Source organism: Salmo trutta, chromosome 2 (genome assembly GCF_901001165.1).
Source record: "Salmo trutta chromosome 2, fSalTru1.1, whole genome shotgun sequence".
Taxonomy (NCBI): domain Eukaryota; kingdom Metazoa; phylum Chordata; class Actinopteri; order Salmoniformes; family Salmonidae; genus Salmo; species Salmo trutta.
This window is the reverse complement of record NC_042958.1, coordinates 71,366,324-71,386,592: the sequence shown is the minus strand read 5'-3', so window position 1 is coordinate 71,386,592 and position 20,269 is coordinate 71,366,324. Positions and strand designations below refer to the sequence as shown.

General features: G+C 39.2%; 1 protein-coding gene across 1 annotated transcript; it reads right to left on the bottom strand.

The window, feature by feature from the left end:
- Positions 1-13,919: 13,919 nt before the first annotated feature.
- Positions 13,920-19,591, bottom strand: cabp5a (calcium binding protein 5a). Its single transcript, XM_029713843.1, has 7 exons — positions 19,330-19,591; positions 18,463-18,512; positions 17,159-17,189; positions 16,619-16,762; positions 16,198-16,307; positions 14,462-14,609; positions 13,920-14,145 (listed from the first exon to the last, which is right to left on the bottom strand). The coding sequence occupies exons 2-7, from the start codon at positions 18,508-18,510 to the stop codon at positions 14,117-14,119; spliced, it is 510 nt and encodes a 169-aa protein (XP_029569703.1). The 5' UTR covers positions 18,511-18,512; positions 19,330-19,591; the 3' UTR covers positions 13,920-14,116.
- Between the last annotated feature and the right edge of the window lie 678 nt (positions 19,592-20,269).

The window sequence follows — 20,269 nt, the reverse complement described above, 5'->3', positions numbered from 1 at the left end:
CATTCATCCACACAAACGACAAAAAATATATACATTCCCACGCCTTAAGTCATTCGAAAACTAAAATACCCTGCTCAGGTTCCGGGGCCTGAGAGGGTGGGACTGCACGAGACAGTACTCCATGTAGTTCCTCAATGTAAAATCCTTTAATCCCAGAAAGAGTTCAGCTGCAGAAACAATTATGTCAATCTTTCTTGACTTCTTTTCCACTTATGCACTTCCTTTTATCGACAATGCTACAACTGACAAAGTCCACTTTCTTCATATGAAGAATGTCTGGATCCTGCTGGTGACACGCAGGCCTAGGCGCATGTTGCTGTTGGCTCCACTGGTATTCACTAACAAACATCGGACCTTCTGCTCTTTCTACCTTTTTTACCGCCTCCCCATAGAAGACAAACTGAACTGCCTTGACTTTGGCCACCTCCATCTATTTCACCCTATTTGGGCATTCCAAGGATGTCACCATATGTTCTCCACCCCACTTTACAACACTTTATTCCTTTGCGATTCTCTCCTGCCCTTCAGTCTCCATCAAAGTGATTTTATCCCACATTTCGGTTCCTTCCGTCTCAAGACACTTTCTACATGTCCAAACATTTTACTTATCTTTCACTGCCAATACCTGGATATAATGGCTCTGAAAGGATAATACACATATCCCAGCTGCACAGGGGTCAAGAGGGATTCCACATAAAAAAGCACAACTGACAAACTCTTCTCCGTCTTTCCATTATTCACACGATTCATCCAGCATACATCAACCTCTCCAGGAATTTTCTTTAGTCTGTCTTCCGAAACTCCAGAAATTATTCCTTTAATAGGTGCCATGTTCCGTATCTCAAAGTACGACACATCAGCTCCAAATTTGGTGAGTTTCAATAGCAGTTTTGTTCTGCTCCTCCGACACAAACAAAATCAGAACTGTAATGAACACGAGGGGAGACAGAGAGCTGGTTTCAAGCACAGGGCGCAGCTGGTGTTTATTGCAAAGGACCACAGGAGGAGGCAGGTAGCTGGATCCAGGGGCAGGCAGAAGGTCATACACAGGGGGTCCAAAAGGGCAACAGCACAGGCAGGGAAAAGGCTAGTAACGTTGTCCTGGAGATCAGGCAATAGGTTGATAACAGGAAATCCAATAGGCTAAAGTACAGGCAGGGAATAGGCAAAAACTATCATACTCAGGAGGAGTAAATCACAGGAAACCCAGCACTTTGAAAGCCGTGTGTCACAAAACAAACAATACCTCACAGTGATGGGATGCAAAGAACTGAACTAAATAGTGTGTGATAATGACAAACAGGTGTGTGAACTGGTGATTAGAATTCAGGTGATTTGGATCTGGAGAGTGAGCTGCGTTCAGGCATCTAGGTGTTTGAGGGTGTGAGTTGGAAGCAGACATTACAAGAACAAGCCCACTTCTCGTGATTATCACCGATTTTTCTTTACCCAAAGCTTTCTCCACCACTTTGGATGTCTTCAATGGGTTCACCATGTCGGGCGTACATATTCCCACAAAACTTACCCCTACAAAATACAATGGGGAATTATCAACACCAGTGGCTTCCTGTCCCCCATCAATCCAGCTTATGTTTATATTTCTTTGGACAAAAGTTCATTCTTCATTTCCACCACCAAAGGATTCCAGCTCCATGTCCGATTCTGCCATTGTCTTCTTGCTGGTGCCTCTGCAGGGGAAAGGGAGAAAAAGAAAGGGGGGAAAATGACATCATGTAAAATACAAAAATTGACATCCACAAACAAATCCATCCCACTCCTTCATTCACAGACCAATCCAAAATACATCCCTACTCGGGCGCAGGGGCCTGTGAGGGCGGAACAGTCTTTCGAACGGATTCCTTGCAAGGCCTCAGCTGTGAAATTACGAAGACCCCAAGAATGTTCAGCCACACTCACAATGATGTCAACTTCTCCGCTTGTGCTATACAGATTATATCCATTGCAATAAATGATACAAAGTCCACCTTTTTAACATGTAATATATCATGATCCCTCAGTTGGTGAGAAACCTTCACTGGTGATACCATTGTTTCTTCACTGCTATTTGCTCCTTCCACTCTTCTTGCCGCCTCCAGATAGGAGCGTGTCTGGACAGCCCTTATTCTTGCCAGCTCTGTCTCCTTCACCATAACAGTGGCGCAGTGGTCTAAGGCACTGCATCGCAGTTGCTAGCTGTGCTGCTAGAGATCCTGGTTTGAGTCCAGGCTCTGTTGCATCCGGCCGTGACCGGGAGACCCATGGCCGGGTTAGGGAAGGGTTTGGCTGGCAGGGATGTCCTTGTCCCATTGCGCTCTAGCAACTGCTGTGGCGGGCAGGGCACATGTACGTTGACACGGTCGCCAGGTGTACGCTGTTTCCTCTGATACATTGGTGTGGCTGGCTTCTGGGTTAAGCGGGCATTGTGTCAAGAAGCAATACGGCTTGGTTGGGTCATGTTTTGGCGGACGCACGGCTCTTGACTTTTGCAGCGATGAGACAAGACTAACTACCAATTGGATACCCTGAAATTTGGGAGAAAAGGGGGGAAAAAAAAAAACATACAAAAAAACAGGGCACTCAAGGAATTCGGGCACATGTTCGCAGCATTTCACCTCAGCTGGCATACGATACTCTTCCCATCTGCTGACACATGCATTTATGACACTGAAGAGGCATGTGCACGAAAGCTCTTACAGGGTATCTCATGAATCCTAACTTTACATGAGATGGGAGAGACTCTTCTACAAAGAACGATAGTATGGATGAAGTGAATTTCTTTACTCCATCCACCATATGGGTCAGTCGATGTTCACCAACCACACAATCTAGGTCTTCAATTATATAATCTTAATTTACTTCATGCACACCCCAGAGATAACCTTGATAGGTGCCCTGCTCCGAAAATCAATACACAAAACATTCCACTCCGATATCTTTTTGAGGCGCAAAACACACTTCTTATGCTCTGCTTCACCATGTTTCATCGAAATGTACAGCTGTGTGTCATCCGCATAGCAGTGAAAGTTAACATTATGTTTCCAAATGACATCACCAAGAGGAAAAATATATAGTGAAAACAATAGTGGTCCTAAAACGGAACCTTGAGGAACACTGAAATTTACAGTTGATTTGTCAGAGGACAAACCATCCACAGAGACAAACTGATATCTTTCCGACGGATAAGATAAACCAGGCCAGAACTTGTCCGTGTAGACCAATTTGGGTTTCCAATCTCTCCAAAAGAATGTGGTGATCGATGGTATCAAAATCAGCGCTAAGGTCTAGGAGCACAAGGACAGATGCAGAGCCTCGGTCTGACGCCATTAAAAGGTAATTTACCACCTTCACAAGTGCAGTCAGTGCTATGATGGGGTCTAAAACCAGACTGAAGCGTTTCGTATACATTGTTTGTCTTCAGGAAGGCAGTGAGTTGCTGCACAACAGCTTTTTCATTTTTTTTGAGAGGAATGGGAGATTCGATATAGGCCGATAGTTATTTATATTTTCTGGGTCAAGGTCTGGCTTTTTCAATAGCGGCTTTATTACTGCCACTTTTAGTGGATAGAGCGCCGTTTATTATGTTCAACATAGGAGGGCCAAGCACAGGAAACAGCTTTCAGTAGTTTAGTTGGAATAGGGTCCAGTATGCAGCTTTGAAGGTTTAGATGCCATGATTATTTTCATCATTGTGTCAAGAGATAAAGTACTAAAACACTTGAGTGTGTCCCTTGATCCTAGGTCCTGGCAGAACAATGTGCTTAAAATATTAGGAAAGTTGAAAATATATATATATATTAGGCCTAGCCTATAGAAAGCTGATGGGATCCTCCTCTTTTTAATAGAGGCCATCATTCTGTTTTCTCGCGCAATTGCATAGCCTATAGAAATGTTGCGCCACATGAGCTCATGGGCCCTCAAATTGTTTGATTAGATTTTTGATTACATTTGCATTGATGTCAGAGTGATTAGAGGGACAGTAGAGTGCTGAGTACCAGGCAGTTATCAAGTTTGGTAGGCTACTAATGACCATGAGCAGCATCAGAGCTTGGAGAAGCCTAATTACCATGACTAAACGGTCACGTGGAATTTGACTGCCTTCATGACTCGTGACCGCTGGTGTGGCAGTAATACAGTCACAGCAATACCCCTAGTGTTGATCCAGAGTCACATTTCCTGAGATTTACCAGAGATGAGTATATCACTTGTGATTACTATAATATTAAACTGCCATGAAGGTTGTTAAATTATTTATCTAATTCCAAGACAAGCTTATTTTCTACCTTTCATTTGAACGTTCACAGTCAAAATTCAGAAAAATGGTTGACGGAAGAGACAACCATGCTTTATGACGGTTTCTTATAATGCTGTTCACCACTGTAGAACATCAAGAGTGGGAGGAGTGTTAATTTTTGTTCATAATCGTTTTCAATTCTTTGTAAGAGAGGATCTCACACTTACAGTTGAAGTCGGAAGTTTACATACACCTTAGCCAAATACATTTCAACTCAGTTTTTCACAATTCCTGACATTTAATCATTGTAAACGTTCCCTGTCTTAGGTCAGTTAGGATCACCACTTTATTTTAAGAATGTGAAATGTCAGAATAATAGTAGAGAGAATGATTTATTTCAGCTTTTATTTCTTTCATCACATTCCCAGTGGGTCAGAAGTTTACATACACTCAATTAGTATTTGTTATCAATGCCTTTAAATTGTTTAACTTGGGTCAAATGCTCTTCCACAAGCTTCCCACAATAAGTTGGGTGAGTTTTGGCCCATTAATCTTGACAGAGCTGGTGTAACTGAGTCAGGTTTGTAGGCCTCCTTGCTCGCACACACTTTTCAGTTCTGCCCACATTTTTTCTATAGGATTGAGGTCAGGGCTTTGTGATGGTCACTCCAATAACTTGACTCTGTTGTCCTTAAGCCATTTTGCCACAACTTTGGAAGTATGCTTGGGGTCATTGTCCATTTGGAAGACCCATTTGCGACCAAGCTTTAACTTCCTGACTGATGTCTTGAGATGTTGCTTCAATATATCCCCATCATTTTCCTGCCTCATGATGCCATCTATTTTGTGAATTGCACCAGTCCCTCCTGCAGCAAAGCACCCCACAATGCTGCCACCCCCGTGCTTCACGGTTGGTGTGGTGTTTTTCGGCTTGCAAGCCTCCCCCTTTTTCCTCCAAACATAACGGTGGTCATTATGGGCAAACAGTTCTATTTTTGTTTCATCAGACCAGAGGACATTTCTCCAAAGAGTCCTATCTTTGTCCTCATGTGCAGTTGCAAACGTAGTCTGGCTTTATTATGGCGGTTTTGGAGCAGTGGCTTCTTCCTTGCTGAGTGGCCTTTCCGGTTATGTCGATATTGGACTCATTTGACTGTGGATATAGATACTTTTGTACCCGTTTCCTCCAGCATCTTCACAAGGTCCTTTGCTGTTTTTCTGGGATTGATTTGCACTTTTCGCACCAAAGTACGTTCCTCTCTAGGAGACAGAACGCGTCTCCTTCCTGAGCAGTATGACGGCTGCGTGGTCCCATGGTGTTTATAGTTGCGTACTATTGTTTGTACAGATGAGCGTGGTACCTTCAGGTGTTTGGAAATTGCTCCCAAGGATGAACCAGACTTGTGGAGGTCTACAGTTTTTTTTCTGAGGTCTTGGCTGATTTCTTTTGATTTTCCCATGATGTCAAGCAAAGAGGCACTGAGTTTGAAGGTAGGCCTTGAAATACATCCACAGGTACACCTCCAATTGACTCAAATGATGTCAATTAGCCTATCAGAAGCTTCTAAAGCCATGACATCATTTTCTGGAATTTTCCAAGCTGTTTTAAAGGCACAGTCATCTTAGTGTATGTAAACTTTTGACCCACTGGAATTGTGATACAGTGAATTATAAGTGAAATAATCTGTCTGTAAACACTTGTTGGAAAAATTACTTGTGTCATGCACAAGGTGATGTCTTAACCAACTTGCCAAAACTATAGTTTGTTAACAAGACATTTGTGGAGTGGTTGAAAAATGAGTTTTAATGACTCCAACCTAAGAGTATGTAAACTTCCGACTTCAACTGTACATCTGATAATATTGATGTTGAATCTTTTTTCATAGAAATTCCCTACTGTTAGTTTTTTTATGGTAAAAAAGTGGTAATTGGATACATCTATTGGCCACCCGATTCTGACCTTGATGGTTTCATTGATATCCTTGCATCAACCTTGGATTTGAATAATAATGAAGATAAAATGTTATTTTATTGGGTGATTACAATATAAACTCATTTAAAAGTGAAAACCACTCACTGAGATCTGACTTTTTTAATACTTTGTAATCCATCTATCTCTATCCCCTCGTCTATAAGCCCACAAGAGTGACCAGTTCATCTGCCCCCCTTATTGATAATATATTTTTTTACAAATTCTTTGAATAATGTGGCTAATACAGGTATACTATATACTGACATTTCTGACCACTTTCCAATTTTCCACTTCTCTTTGGCAGCTAGAAATGAACAGATGGGAGTGATTAGTAGCATTAAAGGTATACTATTTATCAAAAGTAATTGTGAGCACTTTGAGATGTTAATTGATGATATTTCACCAAACATTTTAATAATCAAGCTGATGTAGAGGCTGCTTACCACACTTTTCTCACATCTTTCATTTCTGTATTTCACCACTGCATTCTCTTTGTTAAACCATAAATACTCAGTATAAAAAGTTTCTCACAAATCCCCTCCCATGAATTCTGCAAATATCAAAAAGTACAAGGACAGATTTACTTTGTATACCCCAAAAAATAAATGTTATTAACAAATTCCAAGAATCCTTAAATAATATTAAGTCAACATGGAAAATCATCAATCTAGTGTTGAATAAGAAAAAAACATCACATTTTTTGGGGTGAAAATAAGACCTACATTGATCCTGATGTTATTTGATGTGAATTTAATACATTTTTGTGAATGTGGGTTCCTCTCTGTCAAAGAAAATTTTGACAAACTGATGAAAATCCTTTGAATTACATTAAGGGAAATTTCCCTTCTCTGCTTCAGTTTGATCCTCCTGATGTAATGGTAACTTAATGATATCAGCAGCAGGTCATGATGAGATTGGTGCCTCTTTGGTGAAATCATTGTATTCCTCGATTACTGGTATTATTCCTAAAGATTTGAAATTTGCAAAAATGATCCCCTATAAATCTGGGGATCCAAGATCTTTTACAAATTATCGCCCGATATCTGTACTGTCATGTTTTTCAAAAATCCTAGAAAAATTTGTGTATAAGAGAATGTTGAAACATTTAAATCAACACTGTATTCTATATGAGCACCAATGTTTTTTGTAAAAACGTCTCTTTTATAACTTTCGGATAAAATCTTTAAAGCTCTGAACAACATTTTTCAATTTATCCAAAGCGGTTGACTCGGTGGTTCATGAAATATTACTTTCTAAATTGCATTATTACGGTTTTCATGATTATACTGTCAGGTACCAAGGTAAGACCCAGATGCAGACACGTCAAATTGACAATGGTTTAATATTCCAACAGGGGCAGGCAATAGACAGGTCAAGGCAGGCAGGTGTCAGTAAACCAGAGGTGGGGCAAAGGTACAGGTCGGCAGGCAGGCTCAGGGTCAGGTAGGCAGAGGTCAACAATCCAGAGGTGGGGCAAAGGTACAAGTCGGCAGGCAGACTCAGGGTCAGGGGCAGACAGAGTGGTCAGGCAGGCGGGCTCAGAGTCAGGACAGGCAAGAGTCAAAACCAGGAGGGCGAGAAAAAGAGAGACTGGGAAAAGCAGGAGCTGATAACAAAAACGCTGATTGACTTGACAGACAAGACGAACTGGCAACAGACAAACAGAGAACACAGGTATAAATGCACAGGGGATAATGGGGAAGATGGGCGACACCTGGAGGGGAGTGGAGACAATCACAAAGACAGGTGAAACAGATCAGGGTGTGACATATACATATAGTTGTCTCTATAGTTATGTTTATGTTCACCAATTATGCACTTTCAACTACAAATACTCATAACTCCCAGACAGTTTACCTAAACCCTTCAATGGATTCTTCCAGGTTAATTATGAAATCCATCTATATAACACAAGACACTGCAATAATCTTCACCCTCCCCACTGCCGCACCTCACATATTCAATTCTCCATCAGATATAGAGGTACCATACTCTGGAATTCTTAATACCATCACCCCTAAATAACTTCAAGCGAAGACTGAGGATCAGCCTGATGAACTATACTACTCAGTTATCTCCTCCATATAGCCTAATTCTCACACACTCACATGCACACATGCATACACACATTTAAACCAAACAATGTTTTTTTTCGTGATTACTGATCAATTCATTTATACATTTATAATAGTAGGTTTTGTTATCTGTTTTAACAAACCTTTTTGTATTTTTGTACTATATATTTGGTATATAGTTTTTGTTGTTGTGTGGTTTTCATATATAAGCCCTTGGGCTTCCAACCACACCTGCACACTGTTTATTAATTTTTGTTAATCTATATTGTTGTCTATCACCTGTTTTCTTTGGTGCAAATAAATAAATCAAATAATAAATAAATCAAATAAATGATGGACCTCGATTTCAGACAAAAAGATTGTTGCCCCATTAAATCTTTCTCTAAATTGATGTGTGACCTTCATAACATTCCACATTGCTCTGAACTGCATTAATGAATGATTTTCCCTTTTTTCTATTGGTGAGAGACTGACCGTAATAGTGGAGGCTGGTGAAGGTGGAGAAAAGTAATGGACGAGCTCAAATCAAATTAAATCACATTTTATTTGTCACATTCGCCGAATACAATGGGTGTAGACTTAACTGTGAAATGCTTGCTTACGAGACCTTCCCGATGATACAGAGTTTAAAAAAATGTAATAAAAAAATCATTGCAGCACAAGAGGAATACTCCTGAACTTATTTAGGCTTGCCATAACAAAGGGGTAGAATACTTCTTGACTCAATAAACTGACTGGGTTTATTGATACACCATCCAAAATGTAATTATTACCTCAGGATAGATAATAATACAAGTAAAATTAAGAATAGAGTAGCAGCAGCAAAAAAAAAAAAAGTGTGTGTCTGTATGTGTGTTGGTGTTGTTTCGGTATGCGAATGTGTGTGTCTGTGTGTATGTGTGTTGTTGGTATACATGTGTATGTTTTGTGTGTGTGTGCACATGCAGTGTATGTGAATGTGTGTGGGTTTTGTGTGAAAGTGTCAGTGTAGTGTGTTTGAGTGTGTTCAGTGCCTTCATAAAGTATTCATACCCCTTGACTTATTCGACATTTAGTTGTGTTACAGCTTGAATTCAAAATGGCTTAAATAGATTTTTCTCTCTCACCCATCTACACACAATACCCCGTAGTGAAAACTTATTTTACTTTTTTTTTTACAAATGTATTGAAAATGAAATACAGAAATATCTCATTTACATACACTACCATTCAAAAGTTTGGGGTCACTTAGAAATGTCCTTGTTTTTGAAAAAAAAAAATAGCCCATTAAAATATCATCAAATTGAACAGAAATACGGTGTAGACATTGTTAATGTTGTAAATGTCTATTCTAGATGGAAACGGCTGATTTCTAATGGGATATCTACATAGGCGTACAGAGGCCCATTATCAGAAACCATGTCTAGTTTGAGAAACAGATGCCTCACAAGTCCTCAACTGGCAGCTTCATTAAATAGTACCCGCAAAACACCAGCATCTACAGCAACAGTGAAGAGGCGCCTCCGGGATGCTGGCCTTCTAGGCAGAGTTGCAAAGAAAAAGCCATATCTCAGACTGGCCAATAAAAATAAAAGATGGGCAAAAGAACACAGACACTGGACAGCGGACTGGCCAGTCACCGGATCTCAACCCTATTGAGCTGTTGTGGGAGCAGCTTGACCGTATGGTACGTAAGAAGTGCCCATCAATCTCTTCAGATTACCTAAACAAATTGACAGCTAGAATGCCAAAGGTCTGCAAGGCTATTATTGCTGCAAATTGAGGATTATTTGACGAAAGTTCGAAGGACACAATTATTATTTCAATTAAAAATCATTATATATAACCTTGTCAACGTACGTCTTGACTATATTTCCTATTCATTTTGCAACTCATTTCATGTATGTTTTCATGGAAAACAAGGACATTTCTAAGTATTCACACCCTTGAACGGATGGTCATATGTAAAAAATAAAATAAAATAAAAACTCAGATGATCCGTTCTCAGAAGTGTTAACAGGAAATGGAGTCGTTTAAAAGGAATTCAATCCGGACACATGGAAAGGGAGAGAGAGAAAGAGAGAGAGGCTTCAGGGATACAGGAGGTTAGACCCTAAGAGCGTAAGGGTTAATACTGTCATGGATGGACTCACTATAAACTACTGTAGCCAGGGTTGCATCCAGGCATGTTGGAATTGACAGGGAGCAGAAAGAAAATCTATGTCCCAATAGTAGTGCATTATAGAAATGGACTATATAGGGAATACGGTGCCATTTGGGACACACGAAGAGAGAGAGAGAGAGAGAGAGAGAGAGAGAGAGAGAGAGAGTGCGAGCGAGCGAGCGAAAGAAAGATTAATTTGGATTAATGAAAGTGAAGCCTGCCCTGGATGTTAGAGGGCTCACGCCATCAGCATTACAGCATTTTTATCTCCCCCCTCCCCCCTAAATGATTAATCCCACATTTTGTTCAGTATTATAGTTTTGTTGTTTTTTTCTATCAGGGACTTGGATTATGGACTTTGTCATCTGGCTGTGTAATTGCTTGATATTTCATTCTTAAAGGGCCAATGCAGCCATTTTTATCTCGAAATCAAATAATTATGAGCGGTCTGACTAGGGATGGGAAATCTGAAAACTAGCTGTTATTGGCAGAGAGGTTTGGAAACTTTCTTTGTTATTGGTTTATTAACTCATTAACTCATTTAACTCATTTCAGCCTGTTCTGTCCCACCAAAACAGGCTGAAATTTCAGGCGGTCTTTTCAAACAGCTCTTTCAAAGGGCATTATTATAATTTTCACAATTTCCCTTTATTATTCCAACCTTTCTTCATATCTTCGCAGGAAATCAAGTTTTTGACTTTAAAATGTGCCAAAAAAATGCCAGTTGAAATGTACATTTCTCTCTCTGTCTCTCTCTCGCTCTCTCTCCTGCAAATGTTAATATCATGAAACTTTACAATCAAGCAAGTATAGTGGAAGTACTTATTTAATATCACGTTATAATACAATGTTATAGTGCACCTGCAAGGGACTACTAGGGATCCATCCCAACACTGTGAACAAAAAATCTGCGCAGCAACATTCTGACGCAGCTGTAGGAGAGCGTCCCTTCTCAAATCTCATCTCACTAAAATCACAGAAGTGCATTATTTTCTACCTCAGTATGAATCCACAATTTGACACCGTAGTACGAGGCCTACGGTGTATGCCCTTTCGAACAGCTGTATTTAATCTCTAGATTGCCTGTTTGACAGATGTGCAAATAAGTTATTAGGTCTGGAAACGGTGTTCTGCGAGGGTGTCACATCACTTTTGTTAATTGGTGCTGTAAGCCATCGCGCCCCAGCTGTCAACCCGGTCTGATAACCTGCCCAGTCTGTCACGCATCTTACACTACCAGGCCTCTGTAGAAAAGTCGGCGTCCAAAACAGCACCCTATTCCCAATGTAGTGCACAACTGGTCAAAAGTAGTGCACTACATAGGGAATAGTGTGCCATTTTGGACTCTCACACAATGTCCACGTCAGCACTGTCAGTGTGCTGCAGTATGTTTCTTGTTCAAAAATAATTGGCTTCCGAGTCTAATGAGTCGAACAAATGTGCAAAGACCAAGTAGAAAATTATGTAACTCACTTCTACTTCACTAGAATGCCACTGGTCCGATTAACATACAAATCCCCACCACTCTCCCGCAAAAAAGAGGGGGTGAGAATTTAATCAAAGTTAGAGCTTCTTAATTTAAGGAGGGACTCAGAGTGCACTTTTTCCTCTGCCAGATTTTTGGCTCAAGAAAGCGTTCCGTGTTTCGGCTTTTAATAGCTCCAAATCCGATGTTTTGACCAATTGACTCACTATGTCATCATTTTGAGACTGTATAGCATGAGAGGAGCTCTGTTAAATCACCAGGGTGTCCACTTTTGGTCACGCAATAACTTTTAACCTTCAAACGTCCTTCTTATCCCTATGCAACCAACATCAAATCCTGAACCTTTTTATCCCACTGTGTAATCACAATGACTTATCTTTTTCATTGCCCAAGCCAAGCACCCATAGTACCCACGTGTTCCGTTATGCAAACTCATCGTCATATCTTACTCATCATAAAAATATTTTTTACACCAAAATGTATAGTTTCTTTGAAGTCTTTGCTTTACGATTATGTAAATCAACGTAAGGGTCAGCACTCAAATAATAGAATCGTGATGATGGTAATGTTGGGTCAATAGTAGTTGGATAACTGAATTCTTAGTGTGATTGTTGCAATATGAAGACCTATTGATGATCTGTCAATACCAGTTACAAACATTTTATTTAGACTGATTAACTATGTGTATAAGTATAGCATTGAATAGCTATGTATGTGAAATTATTTCTTTCTCTCTTTCTTCATATCTTCCTTCCTTCCTTCGTATCTGCCTTTCTCCACTCTTTTACATGAACTTTTTCCTCGTTTCTCATGTAGCCACTTTAAGACAGCTATGTTAAGTAACTCTCCTCCGCAGCTTTCACACTCCATCTTTCTTTCTCCACCGTCTGTTCTCTACCAAACTTCCATTACACAGATTACAGAGATTCTGATGATTTTCAAAGAAATGCAAATTAGTGGACATGTTGATTATTCACGGGGTTCATTCTGTCTGACTCCATTCATAAATTGATGGTGTCACTCTTATTTCACACTGTGTTGCCTCTAACCGTCTCTATAAGGGGTCTGGGTTTATGGGGTGTTCACCTGCTATCAGAGCTATCTGAAGTTCATGGTTCCGACTGGGAAATTTCACTTGAATGACCCTCCTGATCGTAATTACAAGTGGGAAACTCAGAGAAAATGTTAATTAACCAAGTTTTGACGTTTCACCACTGGCTTTTCACTTTTTCAACTAAAAGATTACCACAAATTAGTTTTTGACATTTACAAATATGTAAAGGTGAATAATGTAGCTAGTTTGACCAAATTGTCAATGATAAGCAAGCTAGATAACTTATCTAGCTAGCTAAAATCTTATTGGTTGAACAATTGTTCTGACTTAAAAGCATTTGAACACAAACATGTTGGACTTATGACCTCCTTATTGGGAGGTTTCCCACATCTGACGAACATATGAATGCCCCATTAGTGTAGAGATACTTGCAAGATCATGTGTTCGATCATGTCTGCCAAATATCATATGCATGGACATTGATAACGGGTGATTGTTCAACCGAAATTGGATTCAGAATGGTGTGTTAATGCTCCTTTGACATAGGGTGAACATAACCAAAGTATTTTTTTCAGAATCATTTATTGTAGAATACCTTCAAAACAAAACACAAGCTAGACAAATAGCATTGCATAATTTCCCATATATATACAAATTACATAAAACAATGTATGTGCTTGAAAAAAAACATTTATATTTTGTGGTCATGTTATTAATTATTGTATTATATATTGTTATTATATTAGGTGTGTGTTAATAAAATAATTGTATTAATATAATTTTTCAAATTGCATAAAAGCATCCTGAAGATTGCATAGACATTCTCTCTTTCTGTTAATGTGTGGCTGTGTATCAATTGCAGCCCTGTGTGTGTGTGTGTGTGTGTGTGTGTGTGTGTGTGTGTGTGTGTGTGTGTGTGTGTGTGTGTGTGTGTGTGTGTGTGTGTGTGTGTGTGTGTGTGTGTGTGTGTGTGTTTGGTTTTGGTTTTGGTTTTGGTTGTGGGGACATTTCGTCGGTCCCAACAAGGAAAAAGGCTATTTTAGGGTTAGGGGTTAGGGAAAAGAAGATTTTAATGGGAATCAATTGTTTGATCCCCACAAGGATAGTAATACAAACGTGTGTGTGAGAAATAATAATTTTTCCAATAAGTCCTCCTCACTGGCGTGACATCATTCTAACAAACTCTGTGGGAGAAGAAAAAAGGAGAATGTAAGATACTACACAAACATACAGTACCAAACATAAAACAGTTCATTAATTAATACATACATCTCTATCACTTATATTCTGCAAATAACTCCTCATTCCCCACAGTAGGATTCAATGGTCAACAACAACAAGGTCACTGTGTATTGCTGCTGTGTTTTTTTTGTCAGCTATGTTGTTTTGTCTATGCTGCCATTGTTGACGTCTGTGTTACTGCTGTTTGTGTCTAGAGTGTTGTAGCGTCTGACTATGTCATTTGTTGTTGTTCAGATGACCATTGTCAATTCTCCTTACCTTCAAAGTCTACTGTCCCGTCACCGTTGTTGTCAGCCTCTCGTACCACAGCGTCAATCTCTCTTCGAGACATGTGCTCCCCCATCAGCTTGGTCATGGCGTTTCGTAACTCCTCTGTTGTGATCTCTCCATCTCCGTCCGCGTCAAACTAACCAGAGAGGGGGAAAGGATTTGAGTTTGCATAATCAACCAGCTAGATAATATTATTAAACAGAGGGTAGAGCGAGAGTACAATTCCAATGAAACTGAGTCAGACTAATTGAAAAAATATTGATCCAAACCCTGGTTAAGAGAATGGTATGAATGTACAAAGTCTTACCATCATACAAAATCATAACAAAACTAGAAAAAAGTGGTTCTGAGTAGGATTATGGTCTTGATAAGGTGATATTGAACTGACTTTCTTGCACTGACTCTACGCACACACACTGGACTCATTTATTGTTGTTCGTTATTCACTATGTATTTATTCCTCGTGTCACTATTACTATTTTTATTCGAGATTTTTTTATCTTTATCTTTAACTCTGCATTGATGGAAAATAACCTGTTAGTAAGCATTTCACTGTTAGTCTACGCCTGTTGTTTACACAACGTGACAAATAACATTTGATTTTATATGGTCAGTGGTGGAAAAAAAGACCCAATAGTCATGCTTGAGTAAAAGTAAATATACCTTAATAGAAAATGACTCAATGTCACGGATCCTTCCGGAACTTTCATCACGCACACCTGCCCCTATTCCCACGGATTAGTATTGGTATATATGTGCCCTTTGATTTTCATGGTCTTGTCGATTATTGTTACAATGTCCGTTGGTGCGTGTGAGTACCCGTGCTGTGTGTTTTTGGGATTTCGTGCCCCTGTGGATTGCGCAGATGATTATGGGTCTCGTCCGGTGTGATAATCATTGTGCGTGTGTGTTATTTATTCGAGGTACTCCTCGATCTTTTGTTTGGGTTTCAACCCTGTGTTTTTGTATAGTGCTTGTTTGGTCTTCGTCCCCGTGCCTTTACACAGCACACCGTAATTTGGGTTTATTCCTGCGTCTGCCTCCCGATCCTTTATGCCAGCGTGACACTCCAGTAACAGTGATAGTCACACAGTAAAATATTACTTGAGTAAAAGTCTAAAACTATTTTTTTTTAAATATACTGTAATTGCTAAATGTAATTGCTAAAATATTCTTAAGTATCAGAAATCAGAAGTAAAAGTATAAATCATTTCATATTCATTATATTAAGCAAACCAGACAGCACAATTTCCTTTTATTACGGCAAGCCAGGTGTACACTCCAATAGTTAGGCAATAGTTTACAAACAAAGCATTTGTGTTTAGTGAGTCCACCAGATCAAAGGCAGTAGGGATGACCAGGAATGGTCTCTTGATAGGTGTGTGAATTTGACCATTTTCCTGTCCTGCTAAGCATTAGCAATGTAACGAGTACTTTTGGATGTCAGGGAAAATGTGTGGAGTATAAAGTACATTCATTATTTTTGGAATGTAGTGGAGTAAAAGTTGTCAAAAATAGAAATAGCAAAGTAAAGTACAGATACCCCCCCAAAAACGACTTAAGTATTATTACTTAAGTACCTTACACCATTGGATATGGTTGAATGGGGAGAGCATCAGGAAAGTTTTTGTTGTTGTTAGGGTATCATGGCGGTTGTCTTTGCACAATTCCCTGACCATTCCAGATGGGTTATTCAGGGAACTTGGAAGACTTCTCTCTCTCACCTCTTTGAAAGCGTCCTTCAGTTCTTTCACGCCGATCATCCCAGCAGTCTCAGCCAGCAGCTTTGGGGCCATCAGCTCAACAAAGTCCTCAAAGTCTACTCTCCCACCAACTAGGAAATTGAAAGAGATTAAAACAATTCTAACGAGAATTCCACTAACCTTAATTTGCTCTAGTTATGACTGTTATTCTGGTACTGTGGTCCTCTTCAGTATTGTATATTTATCTGAATTACTTCTAGGGTTGCAAAATTCCTGCAACCTTCCCAAAGTTCCCAGGTTTTTCTGAAGTCCTGGTTGGAGGATTCCCTCCCTGCTTATTCCCTCCTCATTCCTGCAACCGGGATTTCTGACAAACCTGGGAATTTTCTAGAACCTGGGAAAGTTTCTTGAATTTTCAACAGAGAATTGTCTAATGACTCACGGTTCATGTTGATGTTCTGGCTCAGCTCGATCAGCTCCATCTCAGTGGGCATGTAGCCCATTGTCCTCATCAGGTTGCCCAGGTCCTTGCAGCTGATCAGCCCATCCTTGTCCTTGTCGAACTCGGCAAACGCCTCGCGCAGCTCTGAGAGACAGTAGGAACAACTTATCCGTCTAAAAAGATACTGTGAGAGACCGAGATTCGGCAATCCTCTTGGGGAAGTTGGAACATTTCTTTCTCTGTATTTTCATTTACTTCAGAGGGAACATCTATAATGAGGTGAAGACTGTTTTTGAGTTTTCTTCAAGGTACATGATAAATGAAACATAATTGGCAGATGGACATTTGAAATGTACTGTAAGGATAATCTTATAAAAAAGTATTTTCCATTTTTATCAGAAATCAACCAACATTGAACATTTATTTAGAAAGTGGTTGTAAAAAAGGTACTAATATAACTTAGAAACCCTGTTACATTGACCAAATGGAACGGAGGACAAACGGAAAGGGTGAGATGACGCTGACACCATTTTCTTTTACCTTCAATTTCGTCATCGGCCAGCTCTCTGTCCTGCAAACAGTATTTACCAGAGTCAATGTATGTCGGATTTGATAGGATGTTTGCTCAGAGAGATGGTATAGTAATTTGCATGAGGAATACTTCCATTGAACACATTACCATAAAGTGCGCTTTTCATTTGATACATAATAATGCAAATAAATACGTCTCCATAACACAACACCTCATATTTTCTACTCTCTCTCACACACACGCGCCACACACAGACACACATGTGCGCGCTCACACATGAAAAGCATCCTTTCCCTATTGCACCCAACATTTTGATTTAAAATGACACAAACTGAAGTGAGATTATGCCCAGATATTTAGAGAGGTTCGAGTGCATGTGCATGGCAGCTACCCATATATGAAGATAATGGCCATCTAGCAGGCTATATTTGGGGAGTAGTGAACCACATGTAGTTCAACTAGTAATTTAACTACATTATTTGCAGTACCTTGGTGGTAGTTCAACTGAATTCAAATCTAGGTAGTTTTTTCATTAGTTAATTACTTTTTTGCCATGTAGTGGTGTTGCTAACTACAGGAACTACATGTTTTCAGACCTACCTAATTGTCACTTGAAAAATTGTTTTTATGTTAAATATGCTAAATTACACATTCTGGTAGCATATGGCTGTGAAAGTGATCTGTTCTTGCAAATTGTAGTCTATTCACATTAGAAGAAGTTAAGCTATACTAAAGTTATCCTTAAGCTTTTGTGTGTGTGTGTATGTGTGTTGTTTTTTTATAAATGTAATGAATGACTTTATCAAAGTAACTTTAGTTAAGTAAACTACATTTTCTTGAGGGTAGCTTTAGTATAGCTTAACTTCTTCCAGTGTGAATAAATTGGTAGCTTGGTGAACTATATTTTCAAAGTAGCTTCCCCAACACTGCTAGCAGGTAGAGAGATAACGGCCATCTTTCTCTCTTTCTCTCACTCTCTCTCAATTCAATTAAATTCAAAGGGCTTTATTGGCAAAGCAAGTGAAATAGATAATAAACAAAAGTTAAATAAACAATAAAAAATGAACAGTAAACATTACACTCACAAAAGTTACAAAGGAATGGAGACATTTCAAATGTCATATTATGGCTATATACAGTCTTGTAACAATGTGCAAATAGTTAAAGTACAAAAGGGAAAATAAATAAACATAAATATGTCTCTCTCTCTCTATAATATATATTTTTCAGAATCCACTCAACATATCATATTAGTTTGCCAGCACTTCCACACATACAGCATATTTTAGAATAAAATGTTTGTAAAACTTACAATATGCTTCCCTCCCCTCAGGAAGACACATGCTGCTCCTAAACTCATGTCTGTTAGATAGGGAAACAGTCAAAGATTAGCAAAGGTCCCTTGTCTTTCTTTAATTCAATGTATTTTACTTTATTGTACTCTTCTGTCTTTGGCATCACTGGGGAGGGGACAGGATTAGTCTGCAGTGACTAGTCTGTTTTTCTGATCTACAGGATTTAATATTTATAGATGTTAATATTTAAAGTATATGTTTGTACTTTGAGTGTTTGTACTTTACATTTACATTTTAGTTATTTAGCAGACGCTCTTATCCAGAGCGACTTACAGTTAGTGCATTCATCTTAAGATAGCTGGGTGTGACAATCACATATCTCAGTCATAGTAAGAACATTTTTCCTCAGTAAAGTAGCTATCAGCAAATTCAGTGCTAGTGGGGGGGGGGGGGGGGGGGGGAGTCAAGTGTTAGTTCACGAAAGGCAAGTTTTGTACTTTGTATAAAGTGTGTGTGTGTGTGTGTGTGTGTGTGACAGGTAGCCTAACATTATTGTGGCAGGTAGCCTAGCGGTCAACAGTGTTGTAGGTAAAAAATCTGTCGATGTGCCCTTGAGCAAGGCGCTTAACCCTATCAAGTCACTCTGGATAAGAGTGCGTGTTGTTTTTAAGTAAAACATTTGCGATAGTATGCATTGATACTAAAACTATATGCATGGTGAAAATCCATTGTAGTTTCCATTCCATTTCCATTGTAGGCTTTTTAATCCACATACAGCATCTATGACTGTCACACAGTAAATTAATGCAGGCATTATCATCATGATGTTTATCTGCAAATATTGCTATTTTGTAAACAAAACAGAATGGTGTATATTCACTTACCGTTTTATTTTCCTCTTCACTGAAGTATGTGCATCAATATCCCTACTGTCGGAGATGAGTGGATAGCCCTCTTTCTCTCTTCACCTCTTTTTCACTCTGCTCTATGTGTCCAATCCCTCTTTCAGCAGTCTGCCCTGCCTCTCTGTCTCACTGACCAACACTCTTGAATTCTGTGAGGATGGTGAGAAGGTGTGGTGTGTGTGAGGTTGCATTTAGGATGGAGGGGTATTTGAGTGACAGGAGGGGGCTGGGGGAGGGTTTGGAAGGCTGGTCACGGATGATCGAATCAGTTGTCCCATTAGTAAACTCTGCCCCTATGTCACAAAATGAAACAACACACAGTAAAACAAATGTATAAATACAATTAATTTACATTAGATACCATTTATATTTTTTATTCATTTTCAAGCAATATATAATTCATAAATTAGGGGGGTGGTGACATTTCAATGATATCATTATCATTCAACAAATATTCATAAAAGAAGGTGGTTGTATACATAGACTGGCGGAGGAGGAACATAATACAAGTATAGGGGTACACACGTATTAGATACAACTGTGGATACAATTACTTGTTCTCATTTGCTCTTATGAATTCATAAAAATCTGCACTATTTGCAAAGTTTTCTTTAATTCATATCACTATCTAAATGTTGTTTTAGCTCAATGATTACCTCAATGCTCTCGGTACCCATTATTTTATCATAGGGCGCTGTTGTTGCTTGTTCGATTATCATGTTTAATGTGCATTCGTAAAGTGGAGTTGTGCCTCAGACTTTGTGTAATCCTACCTATGTTTACAGAGGCATCAATGGAAAGGGTATTTGAGGATTGGATTTGGAAAATCAACTTGTAGCGACAATACACAAAATCAGTAACGCAGACTGTATGTCGACTTCATAGAAGTGAGACACAGAGCAAGAGAGCAACGTAAAAA